The 18,887-nt window shown below is 46.0% G+C and overlaps 1 protein-coding gene across 1 annotated transcript in view; it reads left to right on the forward strand.

Moving 5' to 3' along the window:
• SZT2 (SZT2 subunit of KICSTOR complex) overlaps positions 1-18,887 on the forward strand; it is a 606,663-nt gene that overhangs the window by 26,094 nt on the left and 561,682 nt on the right. Inside the window, exons 2-5 of the mRNA XM_069227802.1 lie at positions 4,932-5,057; positions 7,261-7,434; positions 12,892-13,062; positions 18,333-18,464. Of these exons, the coding sequence (XP_069083903.1) occupies positions 4,932-5,057; positions 7,261-7,434; positions 12,892-13,062; positions 18,333-18,464 (603 nt within the window). The remainder of the gene's footprint in view (positions 1-4,931; positions 5,058-7,260; positions 7,435-12,891; positions 13,063-18,332; positions 18,465-18,887) is intronic.

Genomic DNA, 18,887 nt, shown 5'->3' on the forward strand with positions numbered 1-18,887 from the left:
CAGTCCTTCTTCTTTCTTCAGGTTGCAGAAATCTCATTTCCTGGGTTCAGGGTCGCCCCTAAATACATTTAGGAGTGTGTTTAGGTTTGGGGAGCGGTAGCCAATGGCTGCTGTCCTGGAGGGCAGCTCCCCTGAGGGGAGGGGGGCACATCCCTATTCCTATTGGGGGAATCCTCCAATCTCAAGATGGAGGATTTCTAAAGGCAGGAGTCACCTCAGCTCGGGGCACCTTAGGGGCTGTCCTCACTGGTGGGTGGCTCCTCCTTGTTTTCCTCATTATCTCCTCCAGCCTTGCTGCCAAAAGTGGGGGCAGTGGCTGGAGGGGCGGGCATCTCCACTAGCTGGGATGCCCTGGGGTGCTGTAACAAAAGACATGAGCCTTTGAGGCTCACCGCCAGGTGTTACAGTTCCTGCAGGGGGAGATGAGAAGCACCTCCACCTCCACCCAGTACAGGCTTTGTTCCTGGCCACAGAGTGACAAAGGCACTCACCCCATGTGGCCAGCAACTCATCTGGTTGTGGCTGGCTGGCAGAAGCTGGTTAGCCTAGCACTAGGAGTCGGACTGGTATTCAGGGGGCCTCTCTAAGATTCCCTTTGGGTGTATTTTACCATAAATCACACACTGGCATCAGTGTGCATTTATTGTGCTGAGAACTTTGATACCAAACTTCCCAGATTTCAGTGTAGCCATTATGGAACTGTGGAGTTCGTGTTTGACAAACTCCCAGACCATATACTCTTTATGGCTGCCCTGCACTTACAATGTCTAAGGTTTTGCTTAGACACTGTAGGGGCATAGTGTTCCTGCACATATGCCCTCACCTGTGGTGTAGTGCACCCTGCCTTAGGGCTGTAAGGCCTGCTAGAGGGGTGACTTACCTATGCCACAGGCAGTGAGAGGTGGGCATGGCACTCTGAGGGAAGTGCCATGTCGACTTAGTCATTTTCTCCCCACCAGCACACACAAGCTGTGATGCAGCGTGCATGTGCTGAGTGAGCGGTCCCCAGGGTGGCATAAGACATGCTGCAGCCCTAAGAGACCGTTCCTGGCAACAGGGCCCTTGGTACCAGGGGTACCATTTACAAGGGACTTATCTGTGTGCCAGGGCTGTGCCAATTGTGGGAACAAAGGTACAGTTTAGGGAAATAACAATGGTGCTGGGGCCTGGTTAGCAGGGTCCCAGCACACTTTCAATCATAACTGGCATCAACAAAAGGCAAAACGTCAGGGGATAACCATGCCAAGGAAGGCATTTCCTTACACACCTTCTTCTGCATTCATCATCTCTTAAGACAGAGTCTTCAGCCTCCTCCCTCCTTTCTACCTGCCCTTTTTGTCTACAGTGAGAGAGTCTTACAGTGACTACCATTGCATCGCTATGGGGCTGCTAGCAGCCACTGAAGCCAGGTCTTGGAACCTATTGGAACTTTCATGGTTTTGGGGTGGGGATATAGTCCGCAAGGAGATTTCAGGACTATCCAGATTACCTTTTCCTAACTTCCTTTCTATTTTCCCAATAACATTAGTCCAGAAATTGTTTATCTCTGGGCTGTACCACACCACATATAGAAAGTCTGCGTCAATTTTGTGGCAGTGGGAACACATTTTATCATCAGTCCCAGCAATCATATTCAGTGTGTGAGGTGTAAGGGCCTGAATTTTAATCTCTTGACTGCCACCAAGCCAGATGTCTGAGGTGCAGCACTACCTTATGCTGAAAAGAAGGTGTAAACACCCCATCAGAAATGTTGCTCATCTTAGAGCAAAATTCATACATCATCCTCACCTGTTCATCATTCATGACCACATCATCAGTGAGGGAGCGTGGAATCTTCTGTGCCGTTTGGATGGTAGCCTCTTTGCAAACTTCCTTCACTGTGCTCCTTGGGGGCCTTATCCATGCTTCTACAGCATTTGTGAGCATGCCCTTTACAGCCACACTTTTTGCATCATCACACGCATGGCTGTACACGCCCTGAGATTGACCATGTGACCAAATAACACATTTCTATAACACCACCGTTTGAATGTCTCTGCTGGCCTAGAAAAACTCTTCAGTTCTACTGCACTCATTTCATTCTTCACTACACTTTCTTTAATTCATCAATACAACTCATCTTATGCTCGACTCTCTCTGAAGTAGAAACAACCTCTTTAAAAGGTGACTCAACTTTCAGCCAAAGTTCCTCACAAATCCTGTCACTATTGATTCCTCAACCAAAGTTCCAAACCTGCATGATGACACTAGTACTCTCAGAGCTGTAATGTACTCTTCCATAGATGCATTATCCTTCTGCTCTCTACATCCAAAATGATACCTCTCCAACATGGTAGTAATGCCTTAGCAAAGTTGGCAAATTTATTTAGACCCTACTCATTGTCTTGGTTTTAATTCAGATAAATTCTCTAAGATTCTGTTCCTCAATGACCAGAGTGTGCAACAACAATGCCAACTTTCTCTCGGCACCCAGACTTGTGCCTCAGTCTTGCATAGTTGTGGTAGACCTTTTCCATTTAGCCCACTTAATGGAAGGCTCCTCTGGATAAGATAAGAAAAAAGGGAGTTGGTGTCACATTCTGCATGGTCTCTACTGAGACCTGCACTCCCCTTTACTGGGCGAGAACAGAGATCCCTTCAGAACAACCCATGTGTTTTGCTTCACTAATGACCGAGCTGAAACACTCATGCACTGACATGCGCTTCTTAGTCTAAAAAATACATTAATTAATTCACTTTGCAAGGTTAGTAAAGGAAATTAGCATGCTGAAAGCATACGTTTAAAAATGGTCAAAGCAATGAAATGAAAACATGTACAAATGATTCTCCATTGCAATATACACAGCAAATATATGTATCTATATAAGTGTGTGGATGTGTGTGTGCTGCTTCATCTCCCTCCTATCAGCATCAGATCGCCAGATCCCAGAATTGATCGTGGACAGAGAGACATCAATTATCCTCACAGGAAGGGTGACACACCTCAGCATCCTGAGCATGTCTGAGATCTGAATCACTCACACCCCGATCCATCTGGTCTGGGCCTCTTATACTTTGAACAAACAAGGGATGAATATTCTAGAAACTCCCTCTCACTGCAGAAGTTTATTATTAAAAAAATGCTGATTACTTTAGACCAGCTTCGAAAAGAACACGTCGGGACTTGGCCAAAATCCCAAGCTGCTCCTTCAAAACAAAACTGTTCCTGCCGTCCTAGTACATTCTTATCAGCCTAAGCCCTTGGTGGGAAAGAACATGAAAACAAGCAGAATAAAAACATAAGCACATTGTATAACGTGAGCATGGAAAATTACTTGCAGCTTTTAACGTGGTGGTGGCTAATGCTAAAATAAAGTCAATAGGCAAAATGAAGTTGGTGGTCACTAATGTGTCTGTGTGCTGCTAGGCTAAGTACAACATGGAGTCAGTGGTCAAAACTCAAATATCATTACACCATGGCAACTTCTAGAGGACCGGTGACCATTTGAGGAAATTAAAAATCAAAATTCTTAATGAACTTGCGATCCTAATGACTCCACATCAAGCAGAGTATAGTTTCCACAGTTAAACTGTTAGATACTCATAAACACTGTGATGTCTGTTCACCAGATAATTGAAGCAAATGAGCCAGTCACACCTACCAGTTTTAATTTCTCAGATGCATACACAAACCCCCTTAACTACTGAATATACAAGAAGGTGAAGTCAGGATAAATAAAAAGCTGGTCCAAAAGCAACAGTAAGTGGAATAAAACTATACGAAACAGATAGCGTGGGTATCAAAATTTCAAAAGCATACCTGCTATGCTGGTAAGGAAACCCAAATGCACAAGATGGCCACTGCACAATGTGTGGTCGAATAATGTTCCCTCTTTCTACAGGCAATGGCCTTTTCTCGCTGGCTTATCTTCTTAAGGCTTGTTGAGTTCCTCCTGCCAGTCAGCCCTGGCATCCTCGTGGTTCACCTCTGCTTCCAGTGTAGAGGAAAGCACACAAGATGGCAGTCATGCCAAGTGTGATTGAAGGAGAGGAAAGGAGTTGGATGGTATGAGTGTTTTTCCAGGGCTGCTTTTGGTTCCCCTTTCAGAGTGCCAGAAATTTGGAACACAGATGCAGGACACAAAGCCAGTGACACTGGGATCCTTGTCCACCACAAATTCCCCAGTCCAAGTTTGATTGTTAGACACTCTTAAAGACTTCCCCAAATGATGTAGGTGGCATAAGCATCAGTCATACAGTGTTCCAGAGAAGAGCCCACGCAACAGGCTGAAAACCAGCAGCAATGGCAGTCAACACGGTCTGGTTTTGCACAGACGCTGCGTTGAGGGGGCACCAGCAGTGATTCCGTCCTACATCTCTAGTGAAGAATAGATGGCACACCTGTACGCTAAGGAGTTAAGATAGCTTACTCCCCTCAGCCAGAGACCAAACAGGAAGTCCTTATTCAGTACACACTAGAACGCTTGGAAATGAGGTCACACAAGGCACCTGAAACCAGTATAGAGAAGGAAACGGACACAACAAACTGCCATCCCTAAAGCACAAGCTGGGTACTGAGATCCAAGAGGCTAATTGAAAAAGGGATAAACATACACACTTTCATTATGTCATTTGTAATTTTACATTACAAATAATAAGAGCAGGCAAGTGGATTTTCCTAATTTGCCCAGCTTTTTGTCTTTTACTAAAATACCTAAACTGTATATACTGCCTTCTTCCAGAGTACTACAGAACTATATAAAGTTTTCTTTAACACCTTCCCTTATAACTCCATTTGAGGGATAAATTCAGGCCTTTGTGGGTTTCTTACTGTACATGCCAAGGCCTTGACAAAGATAACAAGGTGTAATTTGCTCAAGTTGATGAATCTGGTGTATTTTATATTGCTGTAGTTGTAGTTTTTTGTTCAGTGCCTTTTCTCTTATGCACAGGTGGAGGAAGCAGGACAGGTGTACTTGCTCATGAAAAAGGATTACCGTATTTCTCGCAATGTCCGTCTGGCCTGGTTTCTATCCAACTTACACCAAGTCATCTCTCCAGTCCCAGAGGCAGAGTTGGTGAGTAGCTGCATTGCTTAACTTGCACTGGTGTCACAAAAAAGGTATTTGTATTTTTGCACACCTTCATGGGATTTCTCAACAGAAATGTCATCTGAATGTTCACAGCGAGTCAGAAACTTTGTATTCACTGTTCTCCTTATTTTGCCAAAATGGTCTAAAGTTTTTCACAAGATTATTGCACACATTAGAACAAGCTTTACCTGTATATCCAGGACTTCACCCTGATTGCAGGCGCCCTAACAAATGCTTAACTAGAATATGTGAAAAACTGTTGTCTTAACATCCATCTGGAGATGCACTTCTGGTCTTGGTGGAGTCTTGGCCACGGAGAGAGCCATGCTCCGGAATACTCCCAACTCTGAATGACAGGGAGAGAGAATGTCCGAAGACTGGTTAGGTGAAAAGATTAAAGCTTGTTTACATCAGGGAGTGGGTCTTATGAGAGAGGAGGATCAGACAGAACATTCAGAATGAAAAAGAGTCTGTCATAAGGTGCTGAAGAGTGAGATAGTTGAGAGATCGTGGAAGGGCAGTAGCAGGAAATGTTGTGCTAAGATGAGCAAGGGAGAGATTGCACCTACAGAGTTGTTTTTGAAGAGATGATTAAGATTGGGAACTAGGTAAGCAGGTGGCACTGCCACAGTAAAGGAGTAGTTAAAGCATGTCATGCAACGCTGGCAGCACGTAGTCCAGGATAGCAGTTTCTGATAGTAATGATGGCAGACCCGACACTGTTGGGTGAGAGAGGTTTATATATTTAGCAGCTGACTTGGCTTCTGTTGCATGTATGAAGACCTAGGTACAGCTGTACCTTCAGCAATGGTTCCTAAGGAAAACTTGCCAATGCTAAATTCTGAAAGTGTATGTTTTGCACACAGTTGTTTCATCCTCTACTGGAAAATGCCACTTTGCCTTGTAATCACTGCTACTGTACAGGATGCAACCCTCTGTGCCACCACCACCATCTCATGCTGACTTCGGTGCCAGACCACTGTAAGTAAGTCATGGCACGTTACTAGTGCCATGTTCATTAGCATACGCACTGTAGCTCCCAAATACAGGCTATTCCATATGTTACCTGTTTAGTGGATGCAAACTTAATTGGTGTATGAAAGAGAGGTCTGAGAGTCCGCTTTCTAAAAACACTCCACGCATGACCATTACAGCCATAGGTTAACTGCCTCACCTACAAATCCCCAGTAAACAAAGACCTCACCTATGCAGCAGAGTAATCTCCTCCTTCCACTCTCCCTCGGCCCCACTAACTGGGAAATTACCTAAAACTCACCTTCCCACTATGCAGCTACCTAGGAATGGAAGTTAGCCCCATCACTGTACGAGCCTTCAGCTTCCAATTGCCCCCTGGCTCCGATTACATTTACGCAACCTTTCAAACCTTTTTACTCACCAGTCCTAATGGCAGTTACTCAATATCACAGTATGATTGCCACGTGCAGCTTCTGCAGGCTACAGTGGTGTGCCATATCTGCGATAATAAGCATAACTAAATGAGTAAGCCTTTAGTCACAATGTGCATTCTCTACCACAGAACATCTGCCGTTAACACTTAAACTTAATTCACCCTAATGGCATGCTAATATGGCTGACCATTCAAGCAGACTGAGCTGATCTTTCCTTCCCCCTTTTAAGCCTTCTCTTGCACTGCTCACCATCAATGCCCCCACTCCCCTCCCACTTCTCAAGTAAATCCGTGAATAGTTGGCCTAGTGTTAGAAGAACGAATCACAAGACTTCTGTGATGTGTGACAATGCAGTAGTCGACAGATATGAATTTAAAATTGAGGTATACCCCCATGAAATGTGTTGTAAGGGCTTTTTCCACATGGTAGGAATTGTAGTGAGAAGGCAAAGTTAGGTGGAAATCAGACTCTGCAAGGTGGTAGCTGTCTGGCTTAACAGGCAGATTGGCTGTAAAGTGTAGTCCTCATAAGTGTAGAATGGTGTCCCATGGGTTTAAAGCAGGCACAGGGCAAAAACGCACATTTTCCCGGCTGTGCATCCTCCGAAGACTGTGATATAGAGGTGTCGATCACTAATGCCTGAACACTCTCAGAGGAGGTTTGAGGTGTTCGTGGTGGTAACAGACTTCTTCAGATGTGGCTACACACTCTAGGTTTCAACTGTTTAATTCCCACTTTTTTCACCAGTAGCTAGCCATTTAGTGCTTTCTCTGTTCTAGATGCAGTCTGATAATGAATTGGACGTGCTCAGCATCCTGCCCCACGGTTGGCAACCAGAGGACACGGTGAGGCAGAAGGCGTACCTGCTGGTGCATACCACTCGTGTCACGTTTCTGGCACGCCAGTACCGGTTCGTCATTGAACTCGACTTAAGCCCATCCACTGGGATTGTGGTATGTTGACTGTATGCGTATATTTGTCCATAGAGGATTTAAGCAGTTTGTACTGTATTTTTATTCAAACTTATGATTGTACATTATTTTCTTTTCCGGATAAGGTCTAAGGGATATGGGCGGGTGTAGGAAAGTAGCCCATTTCTAGCTTGGTTACCTCCACTTCTTACCTGTTTGGCAGTGTGTTTGACTGTGTTCACAGGGATCCTGCTTACCAGGACCCCAGTGACTGTGCTTTCCCCTCTAAATTTGGTTTCTGGTAACTTTTTATCCCCACAATTGGCTTACTGGTGCCCCCATGTAAGTCCTTAGTATATGGTACTTAAGTACCCAGGGAATTGGGTTTCCAGGTTATCCCTATGAGCTGCAGCAGCTATTCTGCCACCGATAGTGAGCCCATGCAAAGGGTTCTGCAGGCCTGCTATTGCAGCCTGCGTGAAACAGGTGCATGCACCCGTTTTCACTACAGGTCACTACACCAGTTCACTGTAAGTCACCCCTATGGTAGGCCCTCTCAGCCCGGAGAGCGGGGTGCAGATACCTTTGTGTGAGGGCACCCCTGCACTAGAAGAGGTGCCTCCACGAACTCCAGCCCCATTTTACTGGACTTGGTGAGTGCAGGACGCCATTTTATATGTGTACTGGACATAGGTCACTACCTATGTCCAGCTGCATATTGGTAACTCCGAACCTGGGCATGTTTGGTATCAAACATGTCAGAATCATACCCCAATACTGTTGGTAGTATTGGAAGTATGATTCCATGCACTCTGGGGGATCCTTAGAGGAACCCCAGCATTGCTACCACCAGTGTTAAAGGTTTTCCGGGAAGCCCAGCTGCTGCCACCCCTCAGGCAGGTTTCTGACCTCCTGTTGCTTGAGAAGCTCAAGCCCAGGAAGGCAGAACAAAGGATTTCCTTTGAGAGAGGGGTGTTAAACCCTCTCCTTTTGGAAATAGGTGTTACTGTCTTGGGAGGGGTAGCCTCCCCAGGCCACTGGCAATGCTTTGAAGGGCACATTTGGTGCCCTCCTTGCATAAACCAGTCTACACCGTTTCAGGGACCCCCAGGCCCTGCTCTGGTGCGAAACTTGCCAATGGAGGGGGAGTGACCACTCCACTGTCCATCACCACCCCAGGGGTGGTGCTCAGAGCTCCTCCAGAGGGTCCCTGGGTTCTGCCATCTTGATTCCACAGTTGGCTGGAAACTCTGGGAGCATCTGAGTGGCCAGGCCAAGCAGGTGACGTCCGAGCCCCCTCCTGACAGGTGCTTGCCTGGTTAGGTGACCAATCCCTCTTTCATGGCTATTTAGGGTCTCTCTCCTGCGTGGGGTCCTCAGATTCCTGTTTGCAAGATTCCAGCAGGACACTTCTGCAACCTCTGCTTTGACTTCTGGCCTCCGGAACCGCGACTGGACTCTCCAGGAACCTACAGGCTGCAGATCACGAGGAGGACTCTTCTGCAACATTGTATCCAGAATTCCTGCCAGCTTTGCAACATTTCCCCGACCATGCTTCCTCAGAAGACTGTGACTCTTCAGCCTGCACAAAAAGAAGAAGGAGGAATCTCCCTTGGGGTGAAGGCTTCACGCCCCTGCATTTGCAGGTACCTGACTGCATCGACTGGCTGCATGGACTTCTCCCCATCCTGAGTGGCATGGATCCTGCATCACAGGTGATGGTCCGAGAGTTCCTCTTGGTCTTCTCTACCAGCTGTCGAACTTTGGTGGTGGTAAGTCCTTTCCACTCCATGCAAGACAGCCCCTGTGCTCTGCGTCCTTTGCAGCTGCCAAGGTTTGTTTGCTTCACCTCCAAGGGGAACTTCAGGGGACGTGTAGCTCCAGCCCCCAGCACTCTCTCCTGCAACTCCTGGGCCTCTGCATGGTCTTCCAACAACGTGGGAGCAACTTCTGTGGTGCTGCATGGGCTGCTTCAGCGACTTCTGTGTCCCTGTCCTGTGGGACACTTGTGAGTGCGACCTCTGCTCCTGTGGGCCTTCTGCGACGTGGAGGGTCCCCTGTGACTCCCCCTTTTAGGTAGAGTCCTCCTGGACCTTTCTGGTCCCCGGCAGCACCTCTTTTTCTCCAATCGCGAATTTGCCTTTGCCAAGGCTTGTTGGTGGAAACCCTTCACCTACACCCATCTGCAATCCAGCTTCCATCGTGGGACACCTTTTGCATGCATCAGGAACTCCTCAGCTTCTGTGCTGCAGTGCTGACCTGTCTTTCTTCTTCGTTGACTAACTCCAAAAGGCACCTCTGGGTGAGTAGTATCCCCTACTCCCCCTGGACTCCACAGACACTTCTGGACTTGGTCCCCTTTCTCCACAGGACTTCAGTAATCCACCGCTGATTTCTTGCAGGCTGTTCTGGGTGTCTTTTTTTTTTTCTTTTCTTCTTTTCATCCTTTGGGGTGGCTTTGGGGAAATCCCGTGTTTTACTCCTGCATCCCTGGTCGCTGGAGTGGAGTGGAGTGGAGTGGAGTGGAGTGGAGTGGAGTGGAGTGGAGTGGAGTGGAGTGGAGTGGAGTGGAGTGGAGTGGAGTGGAGTGGAGTGGAGTGGAGTGGAGTGGAGTGGAGTGGAGTGGAGTGGAGTGGAGTGGAGTGGAGTGGAGTGGAACTGTATTAATTACCTGTGTGTTTCTTAGTACTCCCAGCTCCCCTCTACACGATTTACTTACCTAGGTGGGGGGCCCCTATGTTCGCATTCCACTTTCTTAGTATATAGTTTGGGTCCCCCTTGGGTCACTATTGCTTATTGCACACTGTTTTCTAACTTTTTTATATGAGAGAGAGAGAGAGAGAGAGAGAGATATATATATATATATATATATCAAAAATGAAGTTGTCCTCATATGAAAGCGCACTCCCAACAGGTTAATTAAACGGGAAGAAAAAGCAAAGCCAGCAACTCACAGTGAATTTCTTTAAGCTGTTTCATTATTCCAGGCCTTTGGTTATAAAATCATCTCTGGACACGTGTTTCTAGGTCAATCCTTTCTTCAGCAGAGAAAAATATAGAAGTGTTTCACCCTCGTAGGTGCAGCCAGTGCTGGAAGTGTTCCAGGCATTTCTTTCTTGTTGAAAAGACCGGCATGGCTTCAGCTTGTCTAATTGCAGGCACCTGATTAGTCTCTTTAAATACCAGTCCGCCCCAGTGGGCCTCTCAAGTGAGCAGTGCATGCTGGTTATGGTGGTCCTGCAATTTTTTAATTTTGCCCCAAGTGGGTTGCTGGAGCCAAACGAAATAATGAACCCAAATGCAAAACCTATGTAGGCGAATCCAAAGTAAAATTGACAGATTTGCTATGAATAGCCCAACCTGATTGCTCTTATGTGACAATCCATTTTTAGTCACACAGACCTGCTTCGATGTGCAGTGGTGCTGCCTTCCCGACTGGACGGGCCGGTTAGTTATCAAAAATGAAGTTGTCCTCATATGAAAGCGCACTCCCAACAGGTTAATTGAACGGGAAGAAAAAGCAAAGCCAGCAACTCACAGTGAATTTCTTTAAGCTGTTTCATTATTCCAGGCCTTTGGTTATAAAATCATCTCTGGACACGTGTTTCTAGGTCAATCCTTTCTTCAGCAGAGAAAAATATAGAAGTGTTTCACCCTCGTAGGTGCAGCCAGTGCTGGAAGTGTTCCAGGCATTTCTTTCTCTGCTGAAGAAAGGATTGACCTAGAAACACGTGTCCAGAGATGATTTTATAACCAAAGGCCTGGAATAATGAAACCGCTTAAAGAAATTCACTGTGAGTTGCTGGCTTTGCTTTTTCTTCCCGTTTAATTAACCTGTTGGGAGTGCGCTTTCACATGAGGACAACTTCGTTTTTGATAACTAACCGGCCCGTCCAGTCGGGAAGGCAGCACCACTGCACATCGAAGCAGGTCTGTGTGACTAAAAATGGATTGTCACATAAGAGCAATCAGGTTGGGCTATTCACAGCAAATCTGTCAATTTTACTTTGGATTCGCCTACATAGGTTTTGCATTTGGGTTCATTATTTCGTTTGGCTCCAGCAACCCACTTGGGGCAAAATTAAAAAATTGCAGGACCACCATAACCAGCATGCACTGCTCACTTGAGAGGCCCACTGGGGCGGACTGGTATTTAAAGAGACTAATCAGGTGCCTGCAATTAGACAAGCTGAAGCCATGCCGGTCTTTTCAACAAGAAAGAAATGCCTGGAACACTTCCAGCACTGGCTGCACCTACGAGGGTGAAACACTTCTATATTTTTCTCTGCTGAAGAAAGGATTGACCTAGAAACACGTGTCCAGAGATGATTTTATAACCAAAGGCCTGGAATAATGAAACAGCTTAAAGAAATTCACTGTGAGTTGCTGGCTTTGCTTTTTCTTCCCGTTTAATTAACCTGTTGGGAGTGCGCTTTCACATGAGGACAACTTCGTTTTTGATAACTAACCGGCCCGTCCAGTCGGGAAGGCAGCACCACTGCACATCGAAGCAGGTCTGTGTGACTAAAAATGGATTGTCACATAAGAGCAATCAGGTTGGGCTATTCACAGCAAATCTGTCAATTTTACTTTGGATTCGCCTACATAGGTTTTGCATTTGGGTTCATTATTTCGTTTGGCTCCAGCAACCCACTTGGGGCAAAATTAAAAAATTGCAGGACCACCATAACCAGCATGCACTGCTCACTTGAGAGGCCCACTGGGGCGGACTGGTATTTAAAGAGACTAATCAGGTGCCTGCAATTAGACAAGCTGAAGCCATGCCGGTCTTTTCAACAAGAAAGAAATGCCTGGAACACTTCCAGCACTGGCTGCACCTACGAGGGTGAAACACTTCTATATTTTTCTCTGCTGAAGAAAGGATTGACCTAGAAACACGTGTCCAGAGATGATTTTATAACCAAAGGCCTGGAATAATGAAACAGCTTAAAGAAATTCACTGTGAGTTGCTGGCTTTGCTTTTTCTTCCCGTTTAATTAACCTGTTGGGAGTGCGCTTTCACATGAGGACAACTTCGTTTTTGATATATATATATATATATATATATATATATATATATATATATATATATATAAGGGTTGCCTCTCTAGTATTTTCTGATACTGTGTTCCAAAAATAAAGTACCTTTTATTTTTGTACAGCCAAGTGTTTTCTTTCTTGTGTGTAAGTACTGTGTGACTGTAGTGGTTTTGCATGTCTCCTAGATAAGCCTTGGCAGCTCATCCACAGCTACCTCTAGAGAGCCTGGCTTGTAGACACTGCCTAGACTCCACTGAGAGGGGATACTGGGACCTGGTATAAGGTGTAAGTACCATAGGTACCCACCACACACCAGGCCAGCTTCCTACAGTGGGTGTTGTAAGATCTTGCATGATGGTGTTTATGACTTCTAGGAGTTGGGATAGTTTTCTCTGAAAGTTCTAGATTCTGCCTAGAGATCCATTTCAACTGCTTTTTTTTTTTCTCTGGTGCTCACAGGATGACTCAACCGGAGAAATAATATTCGATGAGGTCTTTCATGCGCTGTCTCGATGTTTGGTTGGGCTGCTGAGACCATTTCGAATTCCTGGCTCTGATATTCTGTACCGCCCAGAGATCTTTGTCACAATACAAGCATATTCTTCCATCATTGGCCTGCAGTCTCATCAGGTAACCCTTTGAACAGGATATTCTTGGCATCCGAATGAGACCGCTCTTAACACACTTGCATCAGTTTTGACTTGACAGATCAGATGCAGGGCATAAAAATAAGCAGACTCGAGTATTGTAGAATATAGCCAAGCCATCTTTTAGTTTAGGTTTTGGCATGCGCTTGAAGGTGAATTAAGGCCACACTCCACCCATGTTCTGTGGGGTGGAGTCATTCCCTGAGAGGGTTGGATTTAGCTGAGTACATATATCATCAACAATGGATATCCTACCGATTTATTATCTAGCGAACTATCAGAAGTATGTCAGGTTTAGATTTTGATAATCTTACTCACCAAATTGAGACTTTTATCAAAGTTAGTGAACAGTCAGCACTTACTATTCCATATCTTATGGAGGTAGTGTTGTTTACCATTCACACCCCATAGCCATAATACCGGTGCTGTCCTGTCCCATAGCCAGGTTACCCATTTAGGCACTTGACTCTCTCAGGGTGGTGAGGATGAGCAGTCAAAGCCAACTCCAGCAGGTGGTGGGGGTTAGATACGTGGATAAAACATAATGCAGTATGTAACACTTATTAAAATCTATGGCCAGTATCTGCTGCACTTTATAAAAATAAAATGACTTCATTGAACAGGTTAATAGCTCAGTTAAAATTAGGATAAACAAATAAAAACAGATGGTGTTACTCCCAAATGTTATTAGTGCACCTAAGTATGGGTTTTCTTATAACCCTGGCCATGTGGTCAGTATTATTCTATGTTAATTGGTTCAGGTATACTCAGGGAATCTCTCAATTCCTTGGGTTTTAGCAGAATCTTCATTCTTTCAAAATGATCTAAAAGGTGGGCAGGAAAGACAGATGCAGGGACTTTGGACCCAAATCTGCTCCTTGGATACTGCTAAAGTATCTAGGCTTGAAATTTTAAGGTGTAAACCTCAAGAATAGCATAGGGAATAAAATGTTCCAAGAACTGGACAGAGAATTAAAGGTTTCAACCCTATTGACAGAGGTATCCCCACAAACTCACCACCCAAATAGCTAGTACCCCCACCCAACCCAACAAAGTCTGATGCATCAGTTGTTTCTGATGGTGGTGTCCCTGTGGCTCCCTTAACCAACAATTGGCTTCCAGCTACTTACTTAGGACCTAATTACTAGTACTTTTCTTTTGTTTGTCAAGTCTAGTGATCCTGTACACTGTAAGCTGGTTCTAGGATATCTTTTTTCTTCTTTATGGACCTGTTTCTCACAATTTATCACTAATGGCCACTTTGTTATGGTGGTGGGGGGGGGATGGCTCCCAAAGGAGCGCGGCTCCACATGAGTCACTGGTTCAATAAGGACCAAACGTGTTTTTTTTTTTGTGAGGTTGTATGGTTAGCACACCATCTAAATTGTGATATCTTCGTTAATGTAAGGGCTTGGGAAACAATTTCAACCTTTTTAGAACTGGGGCAACCTCCTCCATTCCGCAGAACCAGGCTGTATCCTGGGGTTTGCAGCGCATGGGATAGTCACTCTCTGGGTATGGGATGAATCTGAATGGTGTTAGCTCACTATTATCCATGTCTGAAAGCAATGACCCAGCTCCTCATCTTAGATGGTGCTGTTGTTGCTTCTTCCATTTTTCTGGTCAGCTGAGCTGTGGCAACCTAGAGGCTCACAGGCAGCCTCAGTCAAGCCAAATGTCCTCACTCGAATCTTTCAGACAGTTGAGCCTTGAGCAGGTATTCATGTTAATCTACCATGCTGTTGTTCGGCCTGGTCCTCTTGTTGGCACAGTCCAGCTCCTAAGCAAGCTGATAGACTTCCAGTCTCTCCAGGGCTTACAGCAGTGATGTGACTGCAAGTTTCCAAAATGTAAACCCTGAGTAAAGGTAAAGTGACAACCTTGCAGAGGTTCAGCTCCTGACCTGGAAGCCAGTAACTGTTTCTGTTTCTTTACTGGTACAGAGACTTGCTGCTTGTCAGAAAGAATGATGAAAGAACCAAGTGACTTATAGTATTGCATTGCCTAGTAGTCAAGGCAATGAAATAGTAAACCACAGGTTCTGCAGTATTTAATACTTTTGAAATCTTTCTCTAATGCTGGAAGAGTATTCTGGCTTTGTTGCTGCCCATTTTTCACCAGCTTCTGAGTAGAGAATCACCAGTCACACCAGTCGTGACTGGCCCGGATGCTATTTGTATTGGTCTTTATCTGCTCCTATTTCCTTCAAAGATGGCAAGCACACAAGGGGGCTGACTCAAAGGCCACTAATGTATATTGAAATCAGTAGGACATTATATAGCTGTGCTGTCATGCCAGACCTAAAAATGTCATGGAGCTCTTCCAGTGGGCTCGCATGAATGTAGTTTACTGGAGAAAGCACAGGGCATTCTAGAACAACATTTAGGAATGGGCAGCGTAGGCTTTTTCAAGCCATGTTGTTCACTCTTGGTGCAATACTTTCTCCTCTCTGGACATTTCTTCTTGTTACCGAGGGACGACTGCTATAACAGCATGAAGACCGCCTTGTCGGACTGTGAAGATGTGGATGTGCTCCTGAAATTGTTTGCTATTTGTCTGTAAAACCCTTGTCTATGTTATGGTTTTCATCCTTGTGCTCCTCCTGCTCTTGTTTGGTGTAATCTTCAGACACCAAACCTCTAATGAGGGACTCTGCGGAACCGCAGCTGATGGGCGGCATTCAGGGTGTCAGGCCCTGTTCTGTGGGGCTGAGGGCATTCGCCTATGATGTCTCAGGGTCTGTCCTCCTATAACTCTACAAACCGGGCCTAATACAGCCCCTTCCTTCCTTGGCTCATGGTAACAATGGGGAGCAGTCACTGGCTTCCCAGGGTGGTGGGAGTGCTCGAGCTCAAACATCACCTAACAGCACAGCAACTTAATGCCCAACCCTGTGCTTGCCTTTACAAGAAAGAATAGTACATTGATGAACACTCGAAAGAAATACTGCACTCTACCTATCAACGGAAAGCAATTTAGTGTTTCTGGTTGCCTCAGGCAGTGCTGCACCTCTTCTGTCTTCTCACTTCTCTCCATTCCTGTTTCAGGCTCTCCTCTGGTTCTGGGTGGGCTCTTTTCCTTCTGTAAGGTATGCTATAGTAAAATGCAGTTTTTAATCACCCCCAAGTTTGAGGGGATGCAGTCTCAGTTCAACAGCTCTTGCTACGTGGTAGTGGAAACAGTCCTGCTGTGTCATCCGTGCTTCCCACCCTTCTGATGTGCCTGAGCACTCTTAGCATGTGAGGGGTGGTGGCCAGCAGCTCTTTTGTGCTCCTTTCTAAGTTACGAGGGCCACATATGGAAATGTGCCCATCCAGAGTAGAGTCAGCAGTTCTGGCTTGACGTGGTCACGATTGGACCAAAGGTGAGTGTCTCTGACTTTAGAGTATCAGCAATGAACCCATGCTGGAGCTGGCAGGTCCTTGCTAGGGATACAACTGGGTGCGGAAATACTTTGGTAGCTGCACCCTAATCTGGCTGGTTTAAACTTTGATAGTTGCAGCCCTTCAAGTACTGTGTCCCACAGGCAGTTAAGGCCATGCACAGGCCGATTCCTTCAGGCCTGTTGCGCCCACACCTTGGCCAGTCACCATACTATACAGTTGTGGCCATACACAGGCCAATTCAGGTCCACCATCACAGCCCTATTGGGTTTCAGCACTGGTGATCAAACAAATGTGTGATTTCCTACAGGAACCAGGACATTTCAGGCCCACAGATGCCGAGTTCCAGCAGATTGCTTTCCTCATTTCTCTCTTCTGGGGTCCTAATGAACTTTGGGGGTGCAATGCACCCCCAATCGTACTAGACATCCTTCTCTTGGCAGGGTTTGCAGGCTCCTTCCCATTCTAAGCAGGCATGCAGGTTTCTTGGCACATTAGAACAATATACAGCTCTTCACGCAACAGATCCAGGCTTCAAGTGAGGTCTTTTCAACTCTGGGAGACTGGCATTCAGGCAGACCCAGCTCTGGTTACACTGCAGTCCTCTGGGTACTCTGCAGATAACTCTTTCCTGTAACCACAAATATGGTAGTGGTGTCCCAGTTTTATACACAAGTGGCAAACAGGAAATGTGGGTCCACTTTCTGAAACTGTAGAACTGGTTGGGAATAGTTCACCTTTCAAGTGTGCATCTTAGGCTGTTCTCAAGACATAGCCTTTGTGTTGATTAAAGCTTCTCACAGCAAGGTAGTTTCCAGCCTGAAGCACCTTCAGCTGAGGTTTCTGCGCCTGGGTGGCCTCATCCCAACTGAAGAAGTAATCAGGGAAAGCAAAAACCTTTCCCAAAGGTTTCCGCACCTTCTGCAAAAGTGTGTGCAGTTCAACCCCTCACCCACACCGTCCCCAAATAGCAGTGCAGGAAGGCTAATCAGCAGCTCTTTTCTAAGCAAAAGGACAATTGCCTATCGAAAGGAGTCCTGTCTCCACTCCTCTCACTTCACTGTCAAGGTCTCCTCCTTCCATCTTCAGGAATATGAGCAAAACACTCCACTGACTGTGAACAACCTCATCTCCATCTTGTGCAGAGCCAGGCCAGTGTTACCCAAAATCGATCCCACCGGTCTGTATTGCTCTGTCTCAATCATACACCCCATGCATGAACTGTGTAGGCCACACACATTTCACATCAACATGCTTGGAATTTAGTGCTAGGAACTGGTGAAGTGCTTTGAAGTGGAACTTTACAAAAGTTGACAGAAGGCCTACAGTCCAGTGGGGGTCACACTGTAGATCTCACTGCTGCCAATGTTTTAAGTGCTAACCCAGTGACAGGGACAGTGGTCCACCGTCTTAGTTTGAGGGCAGGCTTGGGGTGACCCTCAAGGTCCCCGGGCATGCCCAGCACATATAAATGTCAGGGGCAGGCCTGCGCCTCTGTGCACACTGCAGGTTTGCATGATGTCAGGGCCGTAAAATACTATATACATGCAATTTGGCACTTAGGGTAGGAGAACATGCCTGTAAGCCATGCAGTAGGCATTCCCGTCCCAATGCAGAGTGCTGAGCAGACCGTGTGGGCCACTCACGGAAATCATCTTAGAACCTTCTGTGACCGTATCTTGTAAGGAATCCCTTTTCAGGCACCTCGCCCCAACTCCCACTGCAGAACACTTGTAAAACGTTATGTCCCCTCTACTGTCAAATAATTCCTAGCCTTAACTGTGGCAGTCTTCTCTTGTTGCTGTCATAATTCAGGGCAGAGAGTCTTTCGAGCCACACCTATTCACATTTTTGTCTCTTTGCTGCCCAGGTGCTGGTCCAGGGATGTCAACTGGATGAAGTGAAGCTGGAAGTGTTCCTCCAACAAGTTTACTCACAACTGAGTACTTTTGAGAGCAAGGTGGCAGAGATGTTGCAGCAGCAGTACGAACCTCAGACCCTGGTAAGGTAGCGAGGTGCAGTAATAATGGGATGATTGAGGAGCTTGTGTGTACAAGGGAAATGAGTGAACAGTAGTGGGTGATAGGAATGTGTGGAGGAGACTTGAAAGAAGTGAGCAATGGCTAGAAGAGGTTTGATAAAATCTGATTCAGTTTGGAATATTTATAGTTGAAAACACTTCTTCGATGTAACCTGCGGCCTAACCCCTTTCATGATATTTTTAATATTCGTAACTCTGACTCCTGAAGGCCTTAATGGGATACCCTTGTGAAAACACATGCAAAGCTGGCAAGTCAGTGTGCCCTGCCCCTGACTGACTGAAGAGCTCTTCTGGGCTCCTGGGAAGTTTGGTATCCAGTATCCCATGTCTTAATTTGGTGGTGTAAACCTTGTTCAACCCCCCTAGTTCCAGGCATTAATGTAC

This window comes from Pleurodeles waltl, chromosome 4_1 (assembly GCF_031143425.1).
Source record: "Pleurodeles waltl isolate 20211129_DDA chromosome 4_1, aPleWal1.hap1.20221129, whole genome shotgun sequence".
NCBI lineage: Eukaryota > Metazoa > Chordata > Amphibia > Caudata > Salamandridae > Pleurodeles > Pleurodeles waltl.